Below are 27,387 nucleotides of genomic sequence, written 5' to 3'. Positions count from 1 at the left end.
TTTGATAAATAATCACATGTAGCAATCTTATGTTGCTTTGTAATTTTCCTGGGCCTATAATTATATACAACTTCCTGCTTCTGGTCAAGCTTTTAAGATAGGTTTCTCTATCTGTATGTACCACTAAATCCTTATCTCACTATACTATCACATACCTTAAACTAATCCTTTTATAGTAATACCAGATTTTCCCTTCTTCAGATGCATTTCTGCTTTCTGGAGTGATACCTTTCAATTTCATGATAAATACCACAATGTGTACATCTCTATCAGTGTGGTTCCATTTACTGATCTCCAAGCTATCTGTAAATAAGCTTATCAACTCATGGCACTACAAAACCCATGTGGGCTGTTTCACTCCTAGTCTTTGCCCTTGGTCACACTGGGTAGCTCCTCAGTGCAGTATATATCTTAGCACAGCCAAGAAAAGTTGTACCTCAATGTTTAAGACTATTTAATAAAAAAAAAAAAACACCAAAACAAACAAACCCCCGAGTTATCCTCTCCACTTGTAATCTTAACAATTTCTGTTAATGCAATACTCATAGTCGGACTCTTTCCAGTGTCAGACATCCATGGACACAGGCTGTGTCTTCCAGATTTTGTGGTCTTAATCAGTGGTAGGTTTTCAGCAATCTACAGCAGTCAAGTAGTTATTCTAAATCTGAGATGACTACATTTGATTAAAGCTACATGGACACTGCAGAAGCGAATGAACTCTGTGCAAATTCAGTACAACTTCTGAAATCCCAAACAGTGCTGGTCATGCACAGAAGATGTTCTCATGCCTGCTTTGATAAATGCCTGTCTTTCGTAAGATCTAATATTAGTTGTCAGAACAGTTAAGAACAGCAGATACAGATCATCACGCAAGCAGAGGGAAATGAAGCTTTCTTACTTTTGTTTCTCATAGTTACTGTGGGTAATGAAGAGGTATCATGTGCTTGCAGCATCCCTCTCTGTGGCTGAAAGAAAAATGAAATTCATTGTAATTTCTTCCTCCATTCTCCCATCAGGCTGCACCACATAACAAAAATTAAAAAGCTAAGTTTTTTTCTGAATCAACTCAGTACAGATCAGTTCTTGGCTGTATATGGCTTTATATATATATATATATTTATATATATTTATATATGCACGCAAACACACATGCACCCCCTGCCCCCCATTGCCATCAATGAAACAAAATAACAGATGGAGATATGTGCAGCAAATAGGAAAATGAGAAGGGAAAGCGCTGAAAATACTGAAGAGAACTGAAAATCACAATTGTATAAACATTAGCTTGGAGAACCATACTGCAAAAGAGGTACCTTACATTTGGGGCAAGCAAGAATTCTGTGTGTTCCTCATATAAACAACACACATATTTAATAGCTTTTGTTATGCATTATATACACAACGCTGTATTACAGGATGCAGCATCTGAGAATTAAGAGTTATGGCCTTTGAGGTTGCTGGACACCTCTAAATTTTGCCAGTGTTTTTTTTTATTTTAATTGAAATACAGGACAGACCATCTGACCATAAGGTCCCTGTGTACCGCAGGGAACGACACAGGAATTTGCTGCCAACTTAACACCCTGAGGTGCTGACCTGGAGCATTCACACAGTCCCAGGAACAACCACTGTATTAATATGTGGTTCTGAAGAATTCAGGAAGAGCCCAGAGAAATTATTCACTACAGCACAAAGGCTGAAGCTCTTTCCAACAATTTTTGGGATGCATGGCAGAAGATGCTACATATCTGCATGCTGAATTGTTTATAAACTTTTTTGTTTATTCAGTAGAGTAGATGAAATCTCTTACCTTCATTTTGACCTTTGCACAAGAAGAAAAACTCTCCTTGCAGCCTTTGTGAACAATTGCATTGCAGTCTGTCAAAAGTAAAAAACCCAAAACAACCAATTAAACAAAAACCCAAAGAAAACAGGTCAGTTTTTGCCGTTTGTAATCTGAACTGTTACGTTGCCCAACTGAGAATTACAACTTTCAGGCATCATTGTGGATTACGAGAGTAGCTACAGATACTGCGAAATGGGTTACTCTCCCAGATAATTAGCCCTTTGTTTGTCAACAAGATTTCCTCATGGAATTTAATAGGAAATTCTGTTTAAAAATCAACGTAAGGTTGAGTTGCCAGGGTCCTAATGGGCCATAAATTAGAAACCACCACCACCCCCCAAAAAAAACCCAAACAACAAACCCAAAGAAAAAAAGATGGAGTTATTCCTCTGAAAGAAAAGTAAGGTGGAAAGCAGAAACAGGAGACGGAAACAGAAACCATTTGTAGGGCTAATATTTTCTCTAAAAACACAGATACTGTTCTTACCAAGACAAGGATTATGGGATCCAAAAGACAGGAAAAGGACAGGAAAATTCATTTACATAAACTCAGATATATTATAGCCAAGATCTACACTAGAGGAATCAAGTGCTACTGTACCAACAGGATTATCAGAAAAAGTAACAGGAGCACCTGCCAGGTGATGGTGCCTGTGAGGCTGGGACTTCCTGATGAAAACTTGACTGAAGCCACTGTTTTGGTCTGGAACTACAGTATTTACCAAAGCAAAGAGCATCACGCTTTAACACAAACCTTTGCTGCACCTATGCCAGAGCAAAAGCTCCGTATCATTTTTGGAATACCCTGAGTCTGCCCATGATCCCTGCCAGCAGCTTTCTAGGAATCAAAAGATGATTAAAACTGGGGTTCTTTTCATAATAATTGATAATTGGGTTTGGAGCATTAACTCTTCTGACAGATGAAAGATCACAACTGAAATGCTCTCAGATGAGACCTGGTAGCTTAGAGAAAACCTGTTATTTCCACTCATTCATGAAGACACATATTAACACAGATCATGAATTACATTTTAAGTGTATGTCACACTGTAAGCATACAGTTCTGAATTATTTCATGAAGAGATATGAAAGGAAAAAAATCCATGCCCAGAATGACAAAATATGCTCACATTCCTAAAATTCCTTACATTTAGGCTTACTTAATAAAAGCCAGTAATTCTTCTAATATTTTAAGAGGGGTAAGGGAAGGCCAAAGGGCGTTGCTATTGTGTCGATGTCCCACAATTTCCTGTGCAAGACAGACAAGAAAGAGACCTGTGCGTTCTTGCAAAAACCCACAAGCAGTACCATTTTTCAGAATAAACAAGGGAGAGGGACAGAACCTGCTTCTGGTGCATGAAAAGACACAGTGGACAAACTGAGAACTGTTAAATTCACTCTCAAGTCTGGAAAGCCTGAAGGCAGCTCTTCAGTATGTACCTTTTAGCAGAAAAGCATTTTGATTTTTTAATAAAAAAATCTGGTTGCAGGGACTTTATTCCTCCAGTTCAACTCTTCAGCAGGCAGGAAGTTCCTCCAACTCCTCTGTATCACTAGTATTAACAATTAAAAACCCCAAAAGCTTTTCTTCTGCATCACTGATCATAAAAAAATAAAAAAGATCAGGCAGAGAGCTATTAAAAATTGGGATTTTTTAACTTGCCCATTTGTTTTAGAGCATGCTAAATCTTTCAGCATTGACTAGCTGTTTCAGGAAGCTGGGGGCGTCATTGAAAAGTTGAGACTGATTTAAGATGATCCAGTGCTTTAGAAGACATTAAAAAAAAATCATCTATAGGCGAGACAGAGTAGTGATGATAGCAGTAAAGCACTGCCACTTCCACAGGAAAAAAGCAGTCTACAACAGCACATGAACAACAGAGCCTCTGCTGCTGGTTATCGGTCATTTCCAAGGCATTTGATAGCTGATTTTAAGATGCAATGGGAAAAAGAACACTCTTAGATGTGAGTTTACAATCTAAGCCCTGATAAAATTTTCCTCGTGATCATTTTCTGGCCGATGCAGGAAACGTACAATAATTGTCTATTGTACCTTGAAAAATAAGGGAAGAACATCTATGCTAAAACATATGTCATTGTTGGATTATTTTAACTCATTAGGATATAGAGAGTTAAATTGGGATATACTTGGTTTTCTAAGTTGCTTCAGAAGCTGTTAAGAAAATCGAGTGGGGAAAGGGAGAGGATGCATTTGAGAGCCTATAATTCTTGATGTTTTCCATTTTCCATCAGGCAGACACAGAGCGTGTCTCATGCAAACACATTTGCTGAACTCTTCCAGGAAACTGCCATTTGGGATTCAGCTAGCTGCTCCTTCCCCTCTCACCGGAGGGGGTTTTATACACTGCTCATCTACCAGAAGGAACCGAGACAGAGCCTCCTGCTCCAGCCTGGGAGCAATTCCCGTACATGCTTTGACTCATCTCTAGGCTAGCGGAGTAAAACACATTACTAATAGTGAGTAACAGAGAGCCTTGAGCTGCAGTGGGAAAACGACATTTTTGTCTACATATTCTGTAGCTTTTGGTCACTGTATAAACTAGCTACCATTCTGGTCTCGACCGCACAAATGCCGCTGACCTTATCAAGCTACAGGCATGAGAAACCGTTGGAAAAGAAAAGAGAACAAAATCACCAATCTCGCAGAAACCCTCTGCTGTGGTTCCTGCACTGCCCTGCCTGCAGTTGTACTGCATCTACTTCACAAGCACACAGGCAGCTGCCATGTGACCTGTGATGCAGTTTCATGTATAAAGGGAGAAGAGAGTTAGTATTTCCTTTTTGTATCATGCTGTTCTCACTGAGGCCTCACCGAAGCAGTGTTTCAGAGAACTAAAGCAATACACTACAGGTGGGTGGGACATTTTTTTCCCCATTGGAAATAAAAGCCATGATCGAAGCCAGCTTTCCCTGTCCTCCATCCATCTTGAACAAAGCACCTCAACCCCAAGCCGTAACATACAGCTGAAATAATCAAAGTCTTCCAGCTGACTGATACATCCCAACAAGCAGGGGCAGAAAAACCCGTGGGATGCTGTGACATCCATGCATGGGCTAGGAAGGAGATTGCAGGACACCTCCTTGAAGCCACAACTCATTTCAGTCCAGCTTCCATAAAGCAATGTGCAGCTCATGAATCACTATCTCCCAAGTCTCCCTCCCACCCCACATCCTTAAGCAAGAGGAAAATAAAGCTGAAGGTTCACATTTCCCACGCCAGATTTAATGAAAACCAAAAGGAAGGGGGGTGGGGACCCTCCAACTTACTTGCACAGTAGTACGAATCCTTATTGAAAGGTTTCATACAGTGGTAACAGGTTGCTTGGGCTACAACAGAGGTTGCAGTGAAGAGATGTCCGTTTAACAGCTTCTTATCTTTTTCCTTCTCCTTGGATTCTTTGTCCTTCTCTTTAGTCTTCTCTTTATCTTTCTCTTTTTCCTGCTGAGAGAAAATGAACAAATGCCTTGTTACTTTGCAGAGGTCTGTTCTCTAGTTACAAATTCTTCAGCGTTTGCTTTTGGCACTATGACGATATCGATCGGCACACACCTTAACAATAGTCATGTGTCTCCACAGCTCTTAAAAAAATCAGCTTACAGCCCCCACAGATGTGGATTAACATACTATTGACTTGCAGAGCCTTCTGCATGGGTATCTCACCAGTGGAGATTAAATTGAGTCTGTTCTGAAGGCACCTATTTTCTTCCACTTTTGTTTTATATTTGCTTGGTTTAAGACTTACCTCTTTTCTTCTTTTGGGCTCTCATCAATCTCTTCAGCACATTCAATGAATTGTGTTAAATACAAACACCATGTGTAATCTGTATTGAACTTTCACCACAGTTAATTTTTAAGGCCAACCTGTAAGACTTGTGCTTTGCAACTGCGTTTTTAATGGAGAACACAAGCTTTTCCTTGCTGCCTGTACAGCATCCCTGTCAAAGTATTTCTACCTCCATTTCCATTCCAAATTGCAACTTTTTCAACAGTAACCCCAAGTAACTATGTGAAGTTTTTTGGGGAAATGAATCTTTCACAAATTCTTGAAATATGGCAGCACAGAAAGGCTGAGGAACAACAGCAACACCATAAAAGATTATCTTGTCTTGCAGAAGCCACGGCTCAACCTCAGGGCTACTCAACTTTGGAAAGATGATAAGCACAACCAGCTTCTCCAACTTTTAGCAGAGTTTTTGCTTTCCTTTCTATTGCTACTTGAGATGGAAAATGCTAAATACTGAAAATTTGTAACATTTTTCCCTGCAACCTTTTGTGGATTGGTAATTTTCCCAAACAATTTTTAAAGGAAACTCCATCAAAAAACTCCAAATTTGAATTGTAGTGACTTCTTGTCCTTCTATGTACCACCCTACAAAATGTTTACTGTACAACTTAGCTCCAGATCTGCATTTGAACTGTTACTGCAGATGTCATGGCATCTGAAAGAGAGGCTTCTGTAAGCTTATCGCTGCATTTTTTTTATTTATACACCACATGCCCTTTGCTAAATAATATCACAGCCTAAATATCAGACAGCTGCAGAGCAGCCCATGTCAGCAAGCACCATGAAGCAGTTAAAGGAGGTACTGAGCTCTACAGTCACTGCCAGTGAAACTTTTGAGCCTTTGATGACACACTCAAATAATTAGCAACTCAGCCTAATGTCTCCCCTCTACCAATACACTCCAGGCAAAATGCCAGTGTTGGAGTCTCTCCCTGCGAAGCCTCATAAACAGAAAGTCTATTTACTGGCCCCAAATGCTATTTTGTTCTGCAAATAAGCAAAACCAGGAGCATTCCTGTATGGAATAATCCTGTGTGAAGCAGAAAACCTGCCAGGAAGAGTCTGCTTTGCAGCACATCTCAACCTCTTTTGAGCCATCAGCTTGGATCACTGCCCCAGGTAAACCTCCACAGCCCTATTCTCTACCTGCTCACCTGCCCACCTTTAACCACATCCATCCTGGAAGCATTCAAGAACTAGAATGCTACAGTTTAGTCCTTGGCTGATGGTACCAAGTTTACACCTGGAGTTTTGCTCTATTGCCAGGATTTGTGAAGCTCAGGACAAAAGATCACCCTATGCTCAAGGCAGATCTTGCAACTCTCATGCTTAAAATGCGGAAAGGACAGTCAGCATCCTATCTATACTTTAAATGCACCTGATGTTTACGGCAAAGCCCAGTAATTCCAGAGTCTGGAATAATACCCTGTCTTCATAAAAATCACTGTAAAAACCATTTTAATTAAAGCTGAACGTCCCCAGGAAAAACAGGAAACGGGTGCACCACTTTCAAGGAGGAAATGGCAAACTTCATACACGGGATGCCAGCCATACCACGGAAACACAAGGTCACAAAATGAGATTTTATTTATTCTTTTTTTTTTTTTTCTCCTGTGACAATTACTGGAACTTTTTTTTTTTTAAAAAGACTGTATAAACAAAACCATTTTCCTGCACTATCGCAGCTGCTAGCATGACTTGAAGCACAGCTTCACGGCTGAACCAGTGCCAGTGTGCACTAACAGACACAACAGGTACCGCAACTCGGTTGTACGGCCCAAAATAACAGACCATGCGCTGCAGCAGCAGATCCCGCTCCAAAATAACCACAAAGCTCTTACCTCCCAATGCTTAAGTCCTACTAGCTTCACTGTTATTTGTGGTACTTCAGCAAACTTATTCCATTTTATCGACATCCTTCCCCTGGAGGCAGGAGAGTTGCTCCCCACCAGCATTAGCCCATCGCAACGACCAAGAGCTGCCAGCACAGTCGGCTGGGGGGAAGGCAGTCAGAGAGGAGTTGAGCAAAACGGGGAGGGTGGGACGATTACAGCTAACTTCCTTGAAGATGATTTTAGCTACTTTGCTACTGCTTTCATCTTGATCTACCCTAGCTTCTACTGCTAAAAAAACCCAAATACTGAAAAAAAAAAATACAGGCAGGAAAGGATGGGATTAGTATTTTAGAATTGGAGTCAATAGAAGACCACCCATTTAAAAGGCATAGAGTGATAAATCAAACCCTCTGTGATGTTTGGGATACAGAAAAAGTGAATTTTAACATACCTCAGTGTTGCTATGTAGTACTTCAGTAAACAAAGCGCTGCAGATTTCCCCTTTCACGTGTTTGCACTCCTGCTTTACAGGTCAGTCACAAATATTCCCCGTCTCCTAGTCCTTTCAAACACTTACCACTCTTACTATATACACTGAAATGCTGTTGGTGGTATAGCACTGCCTAATAACTGCACAAGTCAAGGAAAAAGAGAAATGACTCATGCTAATGTTTTTGTCGTCATTTCCTAGAAACTCTCTACCAAAATTAAGAAAATGAGTACATTTTTTTTCCTACTTGACAGAGATATAGCATGTTTTAGACTTCACAAACATGAATCTGTGCACACTGCTCACTTCAAGAGATTTGCTGACTAATCTCCAAATAACACAAAGTACATGCCAGACATGGGTAAATTCACACAAACGTCCATCAGCGTCCCCTCCAGTTAGTACTCCAAACACTCCTTTAGTTATGTAAAAAAACCCTAAAAATGGTTGCTCCATTTTCAAGAAGAGCCGATGCTGTTACAAGGCTCAGATGGACTTTATTTTATGGTTCATCTTAGAAAGCTGTGCATTTCTGAAGGTTTGGAGAAAAGTAAAACCTAGCTGGGAAGAAGTTGAAGCCTCTCTGTACCTCTTGACAACCCAGACAGCAGCAGAAACCCACTCTTCCTGTCCAACTTCCCCTTTCAAGGTTTGTTGTTTTTTTCTTTTTAACTCTTACAGGTTTTCATAGATCATAATGCTTCTGAGAAATCATTTAGGTCAAATTTAAACGTACTTTTTTTCTTTTTTTAAACATTGCACTTTGCAGTAGGGAACAGCATTGTCTTAAAGCGGCTCAGCAGCAGCTCTGAGCCACTGGTACTTGCAGCTTGCATCTTCAAAGGCAGACACATAAAGACGAGCTATGCGTTATGATGACTGATCTCACTGAAGAGGGTACCTCATTGCAACGGTGATGCAATCTTCCAAAAACATATATCAAAACGTGCGTAGGACCACGAGAGCCCACAAACCCAGCTATGTTAGAGGAACGTGCAGGCTGAAACATCAAATGCTTCTGTTGGGAAAGGCTAAACCCAAGTCTGTGCAGTGAAATGTGACCCCCCCAGCTGTGTATGCTTCAGCCCAGCCTCGTTCTGCGGTAGGCACAATGCTCGTTATGCCACGTTTTGTTTCCCGTGTGCTATTCAGACTCATCAGAACATGTCATTATGTGTCTCAGGAGCCTTTCAATAGTATTTACCAACATATTAGCTACACATCACCTAACTATATAATACACATTGCCCACTGTGAGGTAAGGCACTCTTAGCTTCTATCAGACATGAGAAAATGAAATGAGATTCAAGTAAAAAATCCAACCGAGCCAAAAAAACCCCAAACATACATTAATCTTCAGGGACAAGCCAAGTCAACAACAGCCCGTTTGTATTAAGTAGTTAGCATTAATGTAATTATTTCTTTAACCAATGCTGTTCCCAGGAAATTCAGCTGCACTGAGCAGCGCTTAACCTTCAGCAAATTAAATTCCCGGGTTTCAAGGATGGAAAAAAGGCAAAAATATAAGTATTAGCTGTCACCAACGGTCACGGTTTGAGCGATTTGTCCAGCAGTGCATGTGAACCTTGTGGCAAAGGTAAAAATAAAAGGGAAACACAATGCAGTCTTTGGCAGCCAGTCTCTTCTTACAGCTCCCATCCTCATTTTATTGAACACTTCTCAAGTTCTGTAAAAATTAGACCCATTAATCACTGCAAAGCTATAACACATGCTGGAGCACAATCTACTCTCTATAATAAACGAAGCTTCATTCTGTGGGGAAAGAGAGGCAAAAACATTGCACAGGAAAACTCATCTCAGATACATTTCAATTTTGGGGCGCTAAGACTTCCCATGTAGCTATTCCCTATTACCCCATAGACAATCCTCCCCTCGCAAAAGGAAAACAGGAAGAAAAAAGAAAAGTCAGGCAAAGACATAAATAGCACCCTATGGAAACACACTGAAACACAGAATTCATCTCTGCTACTGTGGGTATTTCATGGCTGTATAAATCACAAGAAGCACTTACTTTGCTTTTCTTGCTGCTGGACATTTTATTCCTGAGGTAGCTGAAAGTGCGACTGACTTTTGTTACGCCTTTACCAGTAGGGACACTGCTGCTCTCTTCAGATATGCTGAAATCGAAAAAGAAAGAGGTTGTTTTTATTTCTTTCCCTCCCAGAGCATCTATTAAAGGAATAGAATCTTTTTTAAAGGACAAATGCATTTATTATCCAATTGTGTCATGGGTTGCTTTATGGCATTATACTGGAAAAGGCAAAGTGAAGACAAAATGCCAATGCAGTAGTTTGTCGTGTATTTCAAGGAATCCTTTTACCTGTTTTGAAGCAATGTCTATTCTCTAACCATGCCAGAGCACCCTCTGCTGCTCCCGTGGCCAAATAACCACTAACCAGCTCAGCACCTGCCCATTTACATGGCAAATATTTCAGATACATGGTCAGTCTTGTCATTTAATCATTTCAGACAGAAAGGGATAGACACGCACACATCTGTTACAGAGAAATCTCCTTTCAGAGAAAGACATTTAATGAACTCTGTAAAGACAGTGTCTTTAACAGAAACCACACTGTCTGCAAAGCCTCTCCTGAGAAATGAGAATATCGATGCTAAGTAATAAATAGCAATGGTTATTTGTATAAAGTTTTGCATTTCTGGGATGCCAGCTATTTTGTGCCAGTCTTTACATGCACAAGCCTATGAATTCTTCAGCTTTTATGGAAGAATAAGAAATTACAGAGAAAACTTACTGCATTAAAGAAAAAGGTCATGGTCTGTCAATAGGAAGTATAACGCAAACCAAAAGCAGAACAACAGAAAGACATATGAAACCAAGGAGGAGAAAACAGCAGCCAGCAGAGGTGGAGAGCCTCCAGCCATGAAACAAAGCCAAAGCTAATCGGAGTGACACAGAGACCAGACACCCAGCTCCTTCAGTGCCTCAAAAGCCCTTCCTCCAGGAAAGTGCTTTTAAAGCCAGCACCCACCAGAAAGATTATCTCCTCTGCAGCTTGCAGGGATGAAAAGCAACATACAAAACCACAATCATTTTGGCTTTTGTTACAGAAATGTAAGACAAAATTAACCGAAGGGAGCAACAACTACTTTTAGTGTGAAATATAACACCGGGTAAACTGATAATTGTTCAATAACAGATAATCTGATGTGTTACTAGCTATGAATAAACACAAAGCCTTGTTAGAGAGAAGACCTAGAACAGACTTTCATATTCTATGATCTAAAATATTCTTTAGCCTGATCTGCACAAGTCTGACAACTTGTGATTTCAGCTGAAGCGCAATGGTGCCAGCAAGGCTTTTGGATGCCCAAAACAGAGCCCACTGCAGGAGTCTCACCAGAAGAGAATACTGTACCTCTGAACGGAGGAACCCGGGGGGCTGCTGAACGTCTGCGTACCTGGAAAAGATTGGAGGGGTGAGGAGGTAACATGTTAGACTGCAATCTTAGCCCACTGATTTTCAAAAACACAGTTTGCATATTTGGATGGTTCAAGAGGAAGGGGAAATATTTTCCGAAGTGAATGTTTAAAAAAGACTTTATGTGCTCACGATAAAGCCTCTTCCCTGTATCTGTAGGTGCTCTCAAATTAGATATGGAGGTGAAAGCCTACTTAGTATTTTTATTGTTCTTCAGTTATTAAGTAAAGGATGTGCATCTCTTAAATTTGCCGGTAAATCAGGGTATCTGAATCAGAACTGCCAACTCAATGACAATAGGTATAAATGAGAATTATTCTGCCACAATGCCTTTATTTATGCACCACTAGAAAGAATCTATTGTACAACACATCCGGGTTTCATGTATAAAACTTTTCTGCTTGATAAAATTATAGTTCATTTTCCCATCAAAATCCTGAAGCACTTCATAAAGGGTAAGGGAAACAAGGGAAGCCTTATTTCATTTTCCATGAAACATTACCAGCCTAGGGCTTAGTCACAAAACACTGTGCTTGAGGAAAGTCTGACTTTTAACACGACGCTGAAGCCCTGCCAATGACACAAATTCTCTTTATAGCACAAGAAACCTGCTTGCACAATGCATTTGGAGCAGATTAGGTAGCTGACACCATTTACCAGAACCATCGAAGAATACTGAAAAATCAGGATGAAATGATCCAGAGGAGAGAGGGCTCTCTCCAGGGTAACTGAGCTTGTCAAGACTCCAAAAAATCCTCACTACAAGCAGAGTCTGCAGTCCTATCTGAAGTTCAAGAAGCAGCACAACTGATCTTATTAGGCTTCTGCATATACATTTTAAGAAAAACAGTACTTTGGCTTCAATACCTTAACATATTAAAGCTAAGGGTGAATGCAAAAAAGCCACTTCACGTCAGAGGTGAAGATGGTCCTCTATCCAAAAGCTGTAAGTGCATTACGAAAAACTGTGCATACAATATTATACCTTATGATTCTAAATTACACATTTTCTGAATGTTGGTTCAAGTATCAACACAGCTTGAGACAGAAGAATCACTTCTACATATCAAGAAACCAAAATACAGGCATACCCCACAACCTAATCCCTGCTTGGAGATCTCTGTTAATATCTCACTTGCAAAATCTTTTATCTAATTTATGATCTATGCCAAATACATCACACATAAGAATAATGAAACATATATCAAATGAAATCTACTATTCAGTTTCAGGACTGTCCTCGGTTTTCACATAATATCCACTACCTAAGTGCCTAGTAAGATCACACAAGTAATTTACAGACTCCCAAATCCCTGGTTAATGTTCCAGTGACTCTGGTTCATGTTTCAGCTCGTTTGCTTTTAACATGGGTTAAGCTTCCTTAGTCTTTCCTTTTTTTAATAGATTCATCAGTCTGACTCGATTCTAAGTATTTCACAAACTTTTTTGTTTCTTTGCAGTTAAGGTAAAAAATATGAACAAACACTGCATCAAGAGCTGGAATAATTTGATATTTGTGACTTTTTCAGTAGCTCGAGAAAGTGCATTGCATGGGAACTTCAGTTATGTACTATTTATCTTTTACTGCAATAGTGTTTTATCTTAAAAATGGGGGATTCTTGACACTGGCAGGCAAAATGGATCCAGACAAAAATCAAGGTTAAAGTATGTTTATGATTTCATATTTTAGGTTACAATATCACATCATATAATCAACACTCTGCTATAAGCTATAAAGCCCATGAAGATAAACACAGAAAAGCACACATTTTCTCACCTTCAGGGTCTTTTTTCTGAGGTAGAAGAGGGGAAGGAAGGTTTATTTCCATAATTGTTGTGTTTCCTATCATGACCAGGTTCAAAACTGAAATGTTAAAACTGACTTGACAACCCACAAAAAAAAGTTAGTTTTGTTCAAAGGCCAGGACTGCTATCTGTGTCCAAAGAATATGGGTTAGCAGCCAAATTTTGGTGTACTTATCTGAACACCTAAAGCTTTAAAAAGCATCACTCACCAAAATTATTTCATATGGTAGCTGGACTTGAAATAATTCATCAAGGTCTGTTATGCAGAAAGCAGTGACTGGACTAGGATGTTGCAAACAAAAGAAACTAGCTTGCAACTGCTTAATGCTGGCAATAATTAAAAATTTGTGGGTCAAGAAAACCGAAGGCCTCATAATAATTTTCTAAATTGTGCAGACTGGCTTGTCCAGCCACATGAAATCCACGTCTTAAATATATCATGATATCAAGCAAACTGCAAATAGTTCTCTATACGCTAGAGAAAAACAGGCATGGAGAGGCTGAGGAGGAATAAATGAAATGCGAACACAATCTCAATGCTAACACATCCATCCTCTCATGAGAAATGAACCCTGAAGACGTGAAAAAATAAACAAACTGTTCTGGGATTACTACATGAAAAATGCCCACTGCCAAAGCAGTCTTATGAATAGCTATGGTTAAACCAACCTTTATATAAAGTCACCACAGTACCCTCAAATATGAGGGAATAACACACAGGTAAAGAAAGCAACATTTTTGTTTGAGACAGTATCTGACATTATTTTAAATGCTCATTGTCAACAACAGCACTATTGAGGGAGAGAAGATAAGTACTGGCTAATAGAAATACCCACCACCAAAACTGCTATACCCTAACCTGACTACTAGAAATTACTTAACTGGTTAGATGCTTAAAACAAACAAAAATAAGTCAAAACTCCACTGTGTGCCCCCTCCCCCCCCCCCCCAAAAAAAAATCAAAACCCCAAATCCACCAACAGTTTAGCTAAGCGTACTTTTTACCGTGTGAGTGTGACATCAACGCACAGCTGTGTTTGCAGTTCACTTTGTGAGGACCATGAATTATGAGTTTTGTTAAAGGCAGAAGAGAAGGACAGAGCAAAGGGGAAGGAGGAAGGAGCTTAAATATGGAAGTGGGTAGGACCGCACCTGGGAAGAGCACAGGACTTTCCTGTAGGAAGGGACAAACCCACAGTGAAGACTGGGAATGGAAAGGAAGAGAATTTAGATACCTACAACATGGATGGTGTGGAGATTATTTGAAATTCAGGAAGCAGCCACAATGTGCTGAATTGAAAAGCAATTTCCCCCATCCCAGTACAGACATGAGGGATGTGGGCTAGTTTCCTTGCAAACCTTTGATTTGAACCAACTAAAGCAGCTGCTATGAATTTTCTCTTTAGATAAAGAATTACATGTTCTGGTTTATTTCAACAGACTAATAAAACATGCTTAAGAAATAGGAAACATTTTCAATTATCTTTGATAAACCTATTTAAAAAAACAAGAGGAGTCTAAATTAATTCAATCTTCTGCCTTAGTTGGGTTTCTTTTAGCAATGGAGTTCATAGGAGGAATAAAAAGCTACCATATAACACTTGCCTATTCCCCAACAAAACTGTTCTGATTATAGTATCAGGACCTAGATATGAACACCTTAATGATTCTAGGTGTTTGGCTGCAATGCATGCTTTTTGCTCAGTAGGGGAACTGTGAAGTTGCAACCAAGATTTTCAGAATATCAGGGATTCTCTCCTCTTCTCCTGCTTCCACCGAGGAATGTACTCGCTCGCACCTATGACGGATAAGAATCTACCCCTTCTGTTAACTCCATGTACTGCAACAATCTCCAGACAAGTATTTTGGTTTTAATGAAAAGCTAACAACTATATTGCTGGTCAGTGGCATACGATGGTATTTGCCACATGGATACAGACCAAAACTAACCTGATGAAATACGATGGTGCTGATGTACAAGACTCTTTGGATTACAATCCTTTCATTCCTCTAATAGTTAGCATTCACGACTAAGTTAATGCTGTTAGACATCATGCAACAGAAAGGTTAGTTCAGTGTTTGCAAGGTAAAACTTCAACGTCTGAAGGAGAAAACCAGATTTCCCTTTGATTCCACCCATAATGGCTGCAACGCACAGAAAACGATTACTTACTATCCAACTTCTCCTCATCATCACTGGAAGAAGAGCCAATAGAAAAGAGAGTTTTAGACTTAGGAATGAGTGGAGAGATGCTGAAGGAGAAGGAGATTCGTCTCGATGGTCGAGTCCGGCCCTGGGCTGAGAAGTGGGTTAACAGCAGACATTAGAGCATGCTTGAAAATGCATTTAATAATAAAAAGGAGAGGAAAGCAGCCAAAGCAAACTAAAACCAAAGCAAAGGAAACGTCTGCAAAGCAGCTGGCTTCAGAAAAGGCATAAGAAACAAAGAATTGAGAACGTGCAGAGGATGAAGGTTTCAGAGGATGCAGGTCTCACTGCATGCATGACTTGAGGTTTAAAGTTTTCCTTATTTTTGCTGGCATCTTGTATAGGACCTCTTAATGAAGATGTACACGTGAACACTTATTTTCCCAAACAGAATACCAACAAAATAGTGGATCTCTGGACAAAGGGCATCTGCTTCACTGAAATAACTGCCAGGGAATCAAACTAGAAGTGAAGATACTTGTTTAAAGGTGTTTTTTTTGCGGTTAAAACCAAAATATTTATATTAACAAAGCTGCTGGATATTAGCAAGGATACTTCATCTGAAGCATTGACTTCATCTGTCTGGGGAGGTTCTTGCCACTTCTATCTCCAAAAAATCCCAAACATTTTGATAAAGTTATGCCCGTCAAAGTTTCCAGCTTTAAAAAGGAGAAACTACATTTCCTTTCCTTTCTTCCAAAATAGAACAGAAAAAACAAGCATCTTTTCTGCCTTCTTCTAAAAATCACAGCCCATGTTTTAAAGAAACTGCCTTAAACACGAGAAGTCCCTCTGCACCCTCTTCTGTTCTTGTCTGGAAGATGTCTACCAAACAGTGCCAAACTCAGCAATCAGTCTGTGACATCAAATCTCCCATAATTTATTTTTAACAGCAGCTCCTGCAGAGCAGCAACTTTGCAACAATTCTCTCTAAGTACAATCTTCTCTCAAAAGAGATGTAGAGGCCATCTAGCCACTCTTAACTGAAATTGCTACACAGCTTTTTATGGAGATGCCCAAGGGCTGTATTTCCCAAACCTTGTTGTACAAGCACAGGTGGAAATCTCTGAGCTGACCAACATCAATTTGCTGGATACCCACTGCTCACACAGTACATCAGTGTGTCCTCGGGAAAGGTGACAGACAGTGGGGAAACTGCCCCTGGGATAGGTCTGACCTGAGGGTCCTACACTAAGCATCTACATTAAACACCTTCAGTGTATATGTTCAGGAACTTTTAAATCATTCCATGGCACGGATAAATCAATTTGCTTGCACAACAAGGAAAAGAGGCTAAAGACTATATCAGTATTAAAATTCCAAGTGAAAGAAGCAGGAATTACTACACACTTTGAATAAAACATGTCCTTACAGCTACAAAGAGAATTTTTTCTGTTGCTGGTATCATACCCCAAAACTGAATTCAGCATATAAAAATACTATCCGAGGAATACCCAATGCAATGCAAACTCCCCTGAAATTTTCCTTCAGCCATTAGTCATAAATGCCAATCGCCTAGAGGCTATTTGACTAAAATTATGTGTATACTTTTCCAATGTAAGCTGAACAACCCTAGAGGGATCCAATGAAAGGCATTTAAATTGAAGAAATATTAGCAAGATTCATGCATTAATTTTGTTTAGACTGCCTTTCAAAGGAGTTGTTCTAGTGTCTCAGACCTGAAGAACATGACTAGGCAACACTGCTTTCTTTCTTCTGTAGTCTACTGTCTATTTAGACTAAAAGTCAAGATGAACAATAATACTTTACTGTAAATAGAACCACCTCCTCCAGCGCAGTTGAATTCAACTTCCATTTCAGTGGTTTTATTTATAGCAGTTCCTGGCTTTTAAACAATGCTCCACACTGGAAATTTGCTATTCCAAAGCCGAAAGCAGTCTTCCGAGCACTCCAGCCAACAGCTCTTGTGACCTCCCTCTATAAAATGCTGCAGGATTAACACAGTTGTGAATGGCCACAGCAGCTCTTGGAACATCTGAGACATCAGATGGAGTGCGGGCTAGAAACTCAGTCTTGGAAATTGCTCCTGCCTCAGTAAGTATGACAATAAACAGGAAAAATAAGAGAAAACCTCCATATGTTTATTCATGTGGATTTGTTTTTTGAAGCTGTGCAGAACACGTTGCTTTCTTCCCATTGAGAAACACTTGCAGGGATCAGAGATTTTTTTTTTTTAAACACCTACCACAAAATTATGCAAGTGGAATGAACAGTTAGAAGTTTTCCCAGAATTCACCTCCATGAAATCAAGAGTTTATTCCTGCATAACCCTGAAGCATTCTGCTGCAATAACATGGATGTCATCCTAGGTGATACAAGGGAATTTGTACACCAAATCTCCTTGTAAAAGGCACTAAACTACCTCACGTGTACTTATGGTTGCAACTCAAGTAACACTACTCCTCTTCCAAAGTGACTGAGGAAGAATGAAGCAATTTACTGAAGTTTCCAAAGTCAGCAAAGTGTCAGAGTTGGGAGAAGAATCTGTGAGCTAAATTTTCAAGGTGAGTAATCTTTTTGGATGCTCACATCAACCACCTCAAATGCATCGATTTTCAGAAACCACCCTCCTATAAAAATGAAGCCTTTCTGAGGTGTCACAAATTAACGACTGAGAAAAGAAAGCTCACAGAAGCATTAGTGATTTTTAATTTCAGTGTCCAAAACTCACAGACATTTGCCTCAAAGCAGAAGACTAACCCTGCTATTTCTTCCACAGCCCCTCTGGAAAGCTTACTCCATCTTCTCTTCTCCGTCTCTCTCAATGAGACCATTGTGGCTAGGCCAGCTCTAGAAGAAGATGGGATAACCAAACCTGTCTGCCACCAAGCTCAGGCCTCAGCGGCATTTTTAATGGGGGTTGTAAGACAGGGAAGAGCGGAAAGGCGGCGAGCTGCCCAGTTCCAAGATGGCGGCACAAAGCCTCCGCTGCTGCCGCCCCCCTCTGTGGGCCTGAAGGAAAACCCCAAGGGAGAGGGAGGCGAGCCTCAGCTGGCCAGGCTCTCTCCACCACCAACAGTGCGTTTTCGGGGAGCTAGCTGAGTTATTTCTGGTGTTTGGTTAGCAACTGGACACAATGCCAATAAATCAGTCACTTAAAAAAAAAAAAGAAAAAAAGAAGTAAGAAGAGAAGGCCTTCAGGCCAAGGAGGAAAGAGGGTGAGCCATTGCGGGGAGCAGGAGCCAGCATTCTCACAGGGCAGATCTGCCCGTGTTTTGGTTACTGTTGCTGAGGGACACATCCGTCGGGCCACATGCTTATTAATCACGGAAGAACGACGGTGAAGAATTTAAAAACGTCTCTTACAAAGCATAATCTGTGAGCTTCCTCTAGCAAGCCTCCTAAATGAATAAACCACCTTTCTTAAAAGCACCTTTCCCTCGTTCAGCATTGCAAGGAAGAATCATGTTAATAAAGAGGAAAAGATCAGAGACCATCACTGAGTGACAAGACATGATCTAAAACATCAATACTGTTTCTGGCTGGTAATTAATAAAATGAAAACATATGTAACATGGCCCTTCCTAAGCACATCCAGCTGTAGCCTTCTGAATGATTTTTTCAGCTGAAAGAATCAATGCAGTGAAGTCGCAAAATTAAGTGCTTGTTATCGCTTCAATTAAGCTAAACTGAAAAATTTCACCTAATCATGTTTTATTATTTTCTTCAGGAATGAGATTCAATAAATTATATCCAACTGCTCCAAAACATTTCACTCAAATAGCAACAAACTCTGCCAAGGAGACCAAGACGTGCGTTCTCAAGTTTCCATATATCAAATTTCAAAAAATAAGATCTCAAGTGGAATTTACCAGACATCAAAGGAAGAAATCCTGACAGGATGCAAAATTCAAACTTGTTAAAAAAATAATTAACTCAATAACTCAATAGTTTTTGTACCAGCACTCTAATTGAGAACAACAACAACAACAACAACAAAAAAAACAAAGAAAAAACCCAAACAGATGGGAAGAAAAACCACGGATCTAAACTGAATGAGTTATGCCTTTCCCCCCACAATTCCATGCAGCAGTGAAACATAAATTTCACATAATATAGGAAAGCAAGAGCAGGTACTGTCAAATTCTGCCTTGGGAACATATTAAGATATACTTAGTACAGTTGGTAGAATGGGTAAGGGAAAATGTGTTACTCACTGTCCAGCACTGGTTTACTAATTGACATTAGCGACACAGATTTGGTCAGTGAAGATGAAACAGTGGAAGAACAGAAATTAAATCCTTGCGGCTGTGATGTTTGATGCATCTGCAGAACAGAAAAAAACCCACACTAAGCAAATATATCAAGAACAACAGCACCATCCTAACTTCAGATCACAGTTCAGTGTTCACGTTCACTGAAATTCTCACTTTCAAACAGGGGAAAATGTAAATGATCCCAGTAAAAGCTAGCAGGTAAGAAATGCAAGGACCACTCACAAAAACTGTGATCAGTGCCACACAGGTGAAATGTAACATTTTGTTTTGCCTTGTAAGCGCATGACAACTAATTGTGTAACAGAGACACTGGCTGCTTAATCTTCTTGCAAGATACTACAAGATGGATGTTACCAACTGTCTGATGGCCACTGACATTACTGCTGGGATTCCAACTCCTCAGCAAAACTAGATTGTGGTTCAACATGGTCAAAAAGCTGATGCTTAGCAGTGTGTTCCCCAAAAATGCTATTCCTTAAAGCAAGAGAAACATGAGAGTCTTGACATAATAGCTCCACAGGCCAGATCTTGTAAGACCCGTTTACTGCCTTGATGTATGGCAGTGACTCTACGAGGTAAACAGACTGGCTGTCTAACGATTCTGGCATGAACCCAGAAAATACTATGGCTAAAAGTTCCAACTCAGAAATCCAGGGGTTTTAGAGTATTTAGAAGTAGAATTGCTTCTTTAATAAAAATAAGCAAAGACTCTTATAGTGTTGTGGCCAATCTGTCCTAAATAGCTATCGTGGAATTCTGTTCCAGAGAGATCACTCTAAATTTTCTTAATATGCAATTAACATTTTTCTTAACTGTTGCTTATGATAATGAGCCTTTTTATTCTGGTTACAGCTATGAAAAAAAAAATATTATTGTCCTCCTACGATACGAAAATAAACCTGAAACTTTTTGCAGATAAATTACCATTTGGTACTTGTGTGTATTTCTTGACTGCAAAAAGCAGCACAAGCATTAATTGTGGAAGCCTTGTAATACCTGCAATTGATACTAACACTATATCCATGCTAAAAAGTTAACAACTTTTCCATGATTACTCATGCAATCAGTGGAAGAAAACTGGGAAGTTTCTTGTTCTCATTTTAAGGCTTCACCCATCAACCATGTTGCCCCAAGAACCAAGTAGCAAATTTAACACAGTGGAAACTCCTACATGTTAAAGGTGGAAGATTTTAATAATATTAAATATATAGGGTGGAAGCCTTCACAGTGAGACTGTCACTTGGCAAAATGACTTCCAAAACACTGATGTAGCATTTTCTAGACATCTAACAATAGTTGGACAGCTTTACCTGGTGATTGTAGTCTCTGATTTCTCTTTGCTCGAGTTCTTCAGTGAGCAAGACCAGGGACCCACACTGATTGCCGGCAAGCGGACTCTGTCCGAGATCTTTGGAGCTCAGAGAAGAAGCCTCCAAGTTTGTAGAGGGCTTCTTGTTCTCACCAGAGTCTCCAGCAAGGCCTTCTAGGCTGTAACTGAAGAGAAACCACGGAGGTTATTAGATGCTAACACTCAGAGACCAGTGTCTTTCAGCACATAGCACCTTCAAGTGTAAAAACATAAGGCAACCTCTAACGGAACTGTGCAGGGAAATGCTGATGTTATGTGTCAGCATGTAACTTCTCAATGACCAAGTGCAGATAGCAGTGGAGGGGGTTCTATTTCCTTCAGAACAAATAGCAGCATCTTGGTGCCTTTAACGGGACACAGTAGTTGCCTGAATGCCCATTCCAGCTCCTGGTCAATAGTCTTTCCTGGTTATTTCCTCCTCCCTCCCCTTCTTGTGTGGTGCACAGGAGCATCTAGAAACACTCCTTTTAAAGATTTTGATATTCTCACATATTTTCTCTTCGCTAGCTTTTGGTTAGGCTCTCCCTTGGAATAAAGCCACCCAAATTAAACTACCTTGTATAGCACTGTGCTGCCTGTCTTGGACCGACAGCACTCCCAGCAGCCACAAACTCAGCTCTAGGCTGCCTGTAACACTGACCTCTGCAGACACATCCTCTGAATCTCTTTAGCACTTGCCACTGCACAAAGCTTTGGCACTGATAATGCCCTTCTTTCTGCCAAAGCTGGTTTCTTTTCTTCCTTTTATCTCTGGTTTTTTAGTTTTTTAAGTTTTAACAGATGTTGTCTCCATCAGCCAATCAATCTTAATTTACTATTTGCTGAGGAAACTAGGTCTTGTCCAATGGAGCCAGTCACTCAAAGCTAAATAAAATACCAAACTTTTGCTTTTTTTTGGTAGCAATAAAAGGTTTGGCCAAGCTCTGCAGAGACAGCTGCTGATAGACAAGCGTTCTCTACAGAAAAGACAATATTACACTCTCTTTTCACCTACACAAAACATTCCCTCTTTCATATGTGACTATTTCCATTTTATATATCTTGGCCCTAATATTCTGCTTCTGATCCTCATGCCCAAACATCAATAAACCCACTGCAATGCCAGCTTGGGTTAATGTGCAAGTTTTACAGATTCACCTCTCAGCACTGTAGCACAACTCCGTGGCTAATGTTTGATTTGATGCTCACAAAGCCCTGTTAGTTTGAGGTGAGGCCCACTCTGGATATATATTGCAACCTGAGGCGATCGTGATATCTAAAGTGGTAAACAAGCTGACACATAAATAAACGAAAGGGAAAACACTATAGACTGTACGGATTATTTAAACAACTGAAGGAGCTTTAAATTCAGGTAGACTTGCATAGTAGAGATTAATGTTCTGCATTCCTTTAGAAGCATTAAGTAGCTGATAAATATGCCTCTTCAAAGCAAAAATTGGAATAAACCTTCAACAAGAAGATTTAGTAAATTTTTTAAGACTTTTTTATGGCAATTAATGATAAAGACGACTGGCTGAGGCATTTACAATTTAATCTGCTTTAAGAAGATTTTGACTCAACAATGTATATCAATAGTGGGCATTATAAAGTTTATTCAAAAACCTCTGCAGAGAGAAATCAGTCCCGTTTCTACCAATTATTTTGGTCAGAAAAGCATTTTTTCTCTTGCATCCCAGGGTGGTAACAATGATGTTACATAGCACAGAAAAAAAAACAATCATGTCATTTGTTGTGACACAAATAGCTCAAAGCTGCAATTATTAGCCCATAAACTAGTTATCAGTGGCTGATACTGGTCTGTAATTTGTTGGTCAGGGTATACAGACCAAACGTAATTAAATCTGTAACAGGAAGGAGAGATTAACTTCTTTCTCAATATCTAGTCTTCAGAAAAAGAGCTTAATAGCTCTACACGCAACCAGCGAGAACCATCAGCGGAAACCTACAGAGCTATAAAAGCTGGGAGACTGGCTTCCAGGCACTATCAGGTAAAAATCTGGCCTGCAAGCATCAGTCTCAGCTTTGGGACTTTCTACTGAAGGTGTAAGCTTTAAGCACCTGGGAAATTTTAATCTGTGGCTTTAAGAATGGTTTTTCACAGAAAGCTATACATGATTATTCTCTTTGAAGAAAAAACTAGATTTTTCAATTTACAAGGAGCAAGTCTGTATGAACTTAAACCCTTTATGAGATCCACCCAGAACAAAGCGGCGCTGAATCACATGAACTCGTTTTGATCATTTGGCTGTCACAATTATCGTTATGATCACTGTTGCAGAAAAACCACACCTTAAAATCATCACGGAATAGAGCAGCAAAAAACCACCAGTGCAGCTTTAATGCTCAAGGTCAATGAAAAGCAGCCACCACCTTCACCTGCACCCCAGTTCAGAAGGACCCATTCCCAAGAGTTGCTGAATTGCTGAAAAAGCAGTTGAAGCAAACAAAACATCTGCACGCTTCAGCCAGAGCAGTAACGGAAAAGGCGGTGCACGAAAAGCTGACGACAGGGTGTTTGCAGTGCTCCTTTGCTGCTGCTGCTGCACATTTATTTATACCATACCTTCTACAAGTAAAGTCAGGACCCATGGCAATGAACTGTACGCCAGAGGGACACCAGCTCAAACTAGGAACATCAAAAGAGGCAAAGAAAGGAAAAGGGCTGTAATTATTGGATTGTTACAGAACAGGGGAAACATTAAAAGACTCACTCTTGCATATCTTAAAAAACCATCCCAACAAACTCAGAAATAATGCAGTAGCTACTGGGTATTTCTGGCTGTCAGAACACACCAGAGTGCCCCAAGTGACCAAGGTTACCACCAACCAGGCAGCAGGACAGCCCATGCTTCCCACAAACTGATCCCATCAGCCAGTATACAATATAGTGAAGAAACTGCTCCTTGTGGACAGGGAAGTTTTTTGGGAAAACAAGACTGAAACACACCAAAGCCGATTTTGCATAAGTAATCACACACAGCCGTTTTGTTAGTAATGAGTAGCTTTTCCTGGTATCTCTCATCCCCAAATCAGGAAAAGAATCCCTTACAGATATTTAATTAAGTCCCCTCCATACAATTATTAATAACCTCAGGCTACATTTGGGAAAAATAAGGAGAGTGCTACATTCTTAAATTTGGCACTGCAAATCTGTGAAAAAGGCTAAAAAGAAAAAAATGGGCTCATTTTACCATCAATTTGGGATTAAATCAAGACTCCTTTAAATAGTACTGACTAGAAAACCTTCCAGCTCTCATACCCCAAAGAGTCCCAAGTTGCATCATGAAAGACATAAGAAATTCAAATACAGAATGCAAATATTTTGGTTGATATTTTAAATACTGCTTTTACTCTGTCAGCTCACAGCCCAAGTGCAGGTCTTGCAGACAGAGAGAAATCAATCTTCTTGTCAGCTATGATACATAAAGGATCCCTAAATCCTGGCAAAGCTGCCCAGGATACATACGTCTGAAGGGAATTTTGCATCGGTACAGATCTGCCAGAGCAGCACTGCACAAGTCCTGGTCCCAGACCCTGGCCTGCGATCCCCACGCAGAGAGGATGTGGCCAGAGCACGCTTTGCTCCAGGCCAGGAGCCTATGGAAAGGACGAAGCAAGTCTAAGCATCGCTGGGCCAGGATCTGTGAGTGCCAGAAGCCTCAGGGGGCACAGAGGAAGGTTGAAAGCCACTGACTGCATCATCTCTTGCCAAGTCCTCGTACAGTTTCCACACAGTACAACACTGGAAACATTCAGGAAGGGTTTGATGGTTGGTGTTCTACGGTGGAGTTCGGGTAATTGCTGCCTGTTTTATTAAGGGTGCTAACTGGGTGAGGATACACCTGGAGTACCTGTACTTTGCACCCCAAAGCTCCAAGTGTGCTACAGCAATAGCTCTCAGCACACCACCGTAAGTGTTCTTCCTGAAGACACACCTTCCCATAACATGCTATTATTTCCAAGAACTTCATTATTCCCATCATCCAACTAAACTATGGTGGCAGACGTAAGTATTAGTGAGGGAGGGGGGGGCTAAATACTTTCTTGTTATCCTAAGAACCAAGCCCTGGCTACAGTAAACCCACCTCATTCATACATGCAAGTCTGCACTCTCAGGCTTGGGTTCAGCCTCCCAGCAGGTCAGTAAAACCAGCCCAGTGGAAACTAGATGGAAACTGAGAAAGTTTCCTAAGGAAGGTATCACACGTGCTTCCCCTTTCCTTGCTTCCCCCAGCCATATGCTGGCCACCCCAAGACTACTGGGCTTGGTAAACTCTCGGAGCTTATGCTGACTTGTTCGCAGAAGTCCATAATCCTTGTGTGGTCGCTTTTCAATTGAAGGAGAGAGGATTGCAAGGAGAGAAATGATGCAACATTTACACTAGATAGTGCACTTCAAAAGATGCCTCTATTCCTGACCATTGCCATGTTACAGTTACAAACCCAAACGCTAAAACTGCAGGGAAGGGAAGCAGAAGAGTAGAGGGAGGGAAGGAGAGAACCCATATGTGTATGTAAAGAGGAAGCCTGGAAGTGGTGGAAGATCTCTTCAGAAAAGGAAAAAGGCCTTTTGGCAAGGGCTGTGGAAAGCAGTCTTACAGAATTACAGTCCTGCTGGGCAGCCACCCACAATCTGTTGGCAACACCATAAAACCCGAACAAGATCAATGCAGAGCATGCAAAACCCATTTACAGAAGATGACTTGTGGAGGGGGGGTGAACTATTATATACATCAGCCTTGTGGGAAAGCATAAACTGTTGGAATTAGTTTCAGGCTGTTGCTCTGCAACTGGGATTAGAGAGGATGGTACCAAAATTGTTGGGAGACCAGAAAAAATAATAGAGACTAATAACTAAGCTTATGAAAGAATTACCGCACATTTGAGATATGACTAGGTATTTTAGGTTGCGTATTTGAGACATTTTCTTATTCTATGGGTAAGCTCAGCGTTTCAGTGTATTATGACTCTAAATACTAACACAGCTCCTCCGGAGGAGCCTTGACAGAGAACTGGTAAAAAGAGGTTCATTTGCATGAACTGAGAAAAAGAGTACTGCAATTCTTCCTCCAGAGCACAGAGTGATGTAAATAAAGTGGCTCTGTACAAGTAGAAAACCACATTCTGTCCTGTGCCTTTTTTTTTTTTCTCAGAGCCCTCACCTGAACTGTACAGCACTACTCATAAGGCATCATTTATGCTGATGCACGGTAAGGCACAGTGGGGTTTTTTGGATAATAACATTATGGTAACATTTTTTTCCATATGTGGAAATACAGTAGTTTGTTTACACACACATATAACCCCATCCATTTCAAGAGGAGCAAAATACTAAGTTAAGGGGCCACAGGAGGAGAGGTGGCAGGCCATGGGAGATGAGAAGAGCTTAATCCACTGGAAGGGGAGAGGTTAAACTTGCCATTTTTTAGCCTAAAACTGTGTAAGTGTGGAGGGTCCACACGTCTGCAGTGTCAAAAATTAAGTGTCCTATTTTATGTGTTAATAGACAACACAAAGGTTACGTGAGTGAAAATGCATATCTGTATGTCAGATGAGGAACTGAAAGTTTGCTATACAGATGAAAAACACACATGGAAGTAAAGAAAATAAATATACCCTATTTTCTGTTTTTTAGGAAGATGGTTTATAAAAAAACCAGCAAAAGAGCAAAATTAAAGCCATTTCATTCAACCAGCTGCAGATCTGCAGAGTATACTCCAACCCTGAGATCGTGTCTGATGCATCCCCTCCCCAGGTGCCCCTCCTGCAAGCCTTGGCAGGAGTCTCTGAGGTGCCTTAAATTCAAATTACACACAAGCTTGCAGGTAAACTATTATTTTAACACAACTCCAAATCTTATGCAAGGCAAAGGCCAACAAAACAATATCTGAGATTTCTCTAAGTTATTATCATATCATCCTGGAGAAAATGGCTCAAGCATGTGCTCTGTGGGTCAGAAAAACTACCCTGGGTCAGACCGGAGAGGGAAAGCAGCCAAGCGGGATGCACAGCTCTAACGCCAATGCTTTGAGAGATACTACAGTTTTACTAACATGACAGTATGGAGTTAGTAGACATTCAAATGCAAAACAGTTAGTCAGGTTAGTTGGCTTTGTACCTTCTCCTATGAATGGGAGGCTTCTTTATACCATCCCCCAGAACTCGCATTGAACTGAAAATGAATCATGGAGAGTGGTCAGCAACTTGAATGGAAAAAAATGAACAAATGGCAGCTGAAGGAATAATATCCCCAACACACAAACAACAGAGGGAATGGACGTAGAGGGAAAGCGCACCATTAAATACGAAATGAAGCAATGTGTCTTT

At 40.4% G+C, this 27,387-nt stretch overlaps 1 protein-coding gene across 13 annotated transcripts in view; it reads right to left on the bottom strand.

Moving 5' to 3' along the window:
• Positions 1–27,387, bottom strand: part of AKAP13 (A-kinase anchoring protein 13) — a 224,658-nt gene that overhangs the window by 24,196 nt on the left and 173,075 nt on the right. For 5 of the 13 annotated variants that reach the window (XM_037396022.1, XM_037396024.1, XM_037396025.1 and 2 more), the window contains 10 exons: positions 27,179–27,232; positions 23,624–23,686; positions 21,002–21,185; positions 19,632–19,740; positions 15,418–15,543; positions 11,376–11,418; positions 10,010–10,115; positions 5,135–5,309; positions 1,811–1,878; positions 899–965 (listed from right to left, as the gene is read on the bottom strand). In XM_037396022.1, the coding sequence (XP_037251919.1) occupies positions 899–965; positions 1,811–1,878; positions 5,135–5,309; positions 10,010–10,115; positions 11,376–11,418; positions 15,418–15,543; positions 19,632–19,740; positions 21,002–21,185; positions 23,624–23,686; positions 27,179–27,232 (995 nt within the window). Of the gene's footprint in view, positions 1–898; positions 966–1,810; positions 1,879–5,134; positions 5,310–10,009; positions 10,116–11,375; positions 11,419–15,417; positions 15,544–19,631; positions 19,741–21,001; positions 21,186–23,623; positions 23,687–27,178; positions 27,233–27,387 lie in introns of those variants that run through there. The other 8 variants (XM_037396023.1, XM_037396030.1, XM_037396032.1 and 5 more) reach the window with 7 other exon arrangements.

The sequence above is a fragment of the Falco rusticolus genome, chromosome 7, assembly GCF_015220075.1.
Source record: "Falco rusticolus isolate bFalRus1 chromosome 7, bFalRus1.pri, whole genome shotgun sequence".
In the NCBI taxonomy this organism is placed as follows: domain Eukaryota; kingdom Metazoa; phylum Chordata; class Aves; order Falconiformes; family Falconidae; genus Falco; species Falco rusticolus.
The sequence above is the reverse complement of the archived record's forward strand: the minus strand, read 5'-3'. Positions and strand labels throughout refer to the sequence as shown.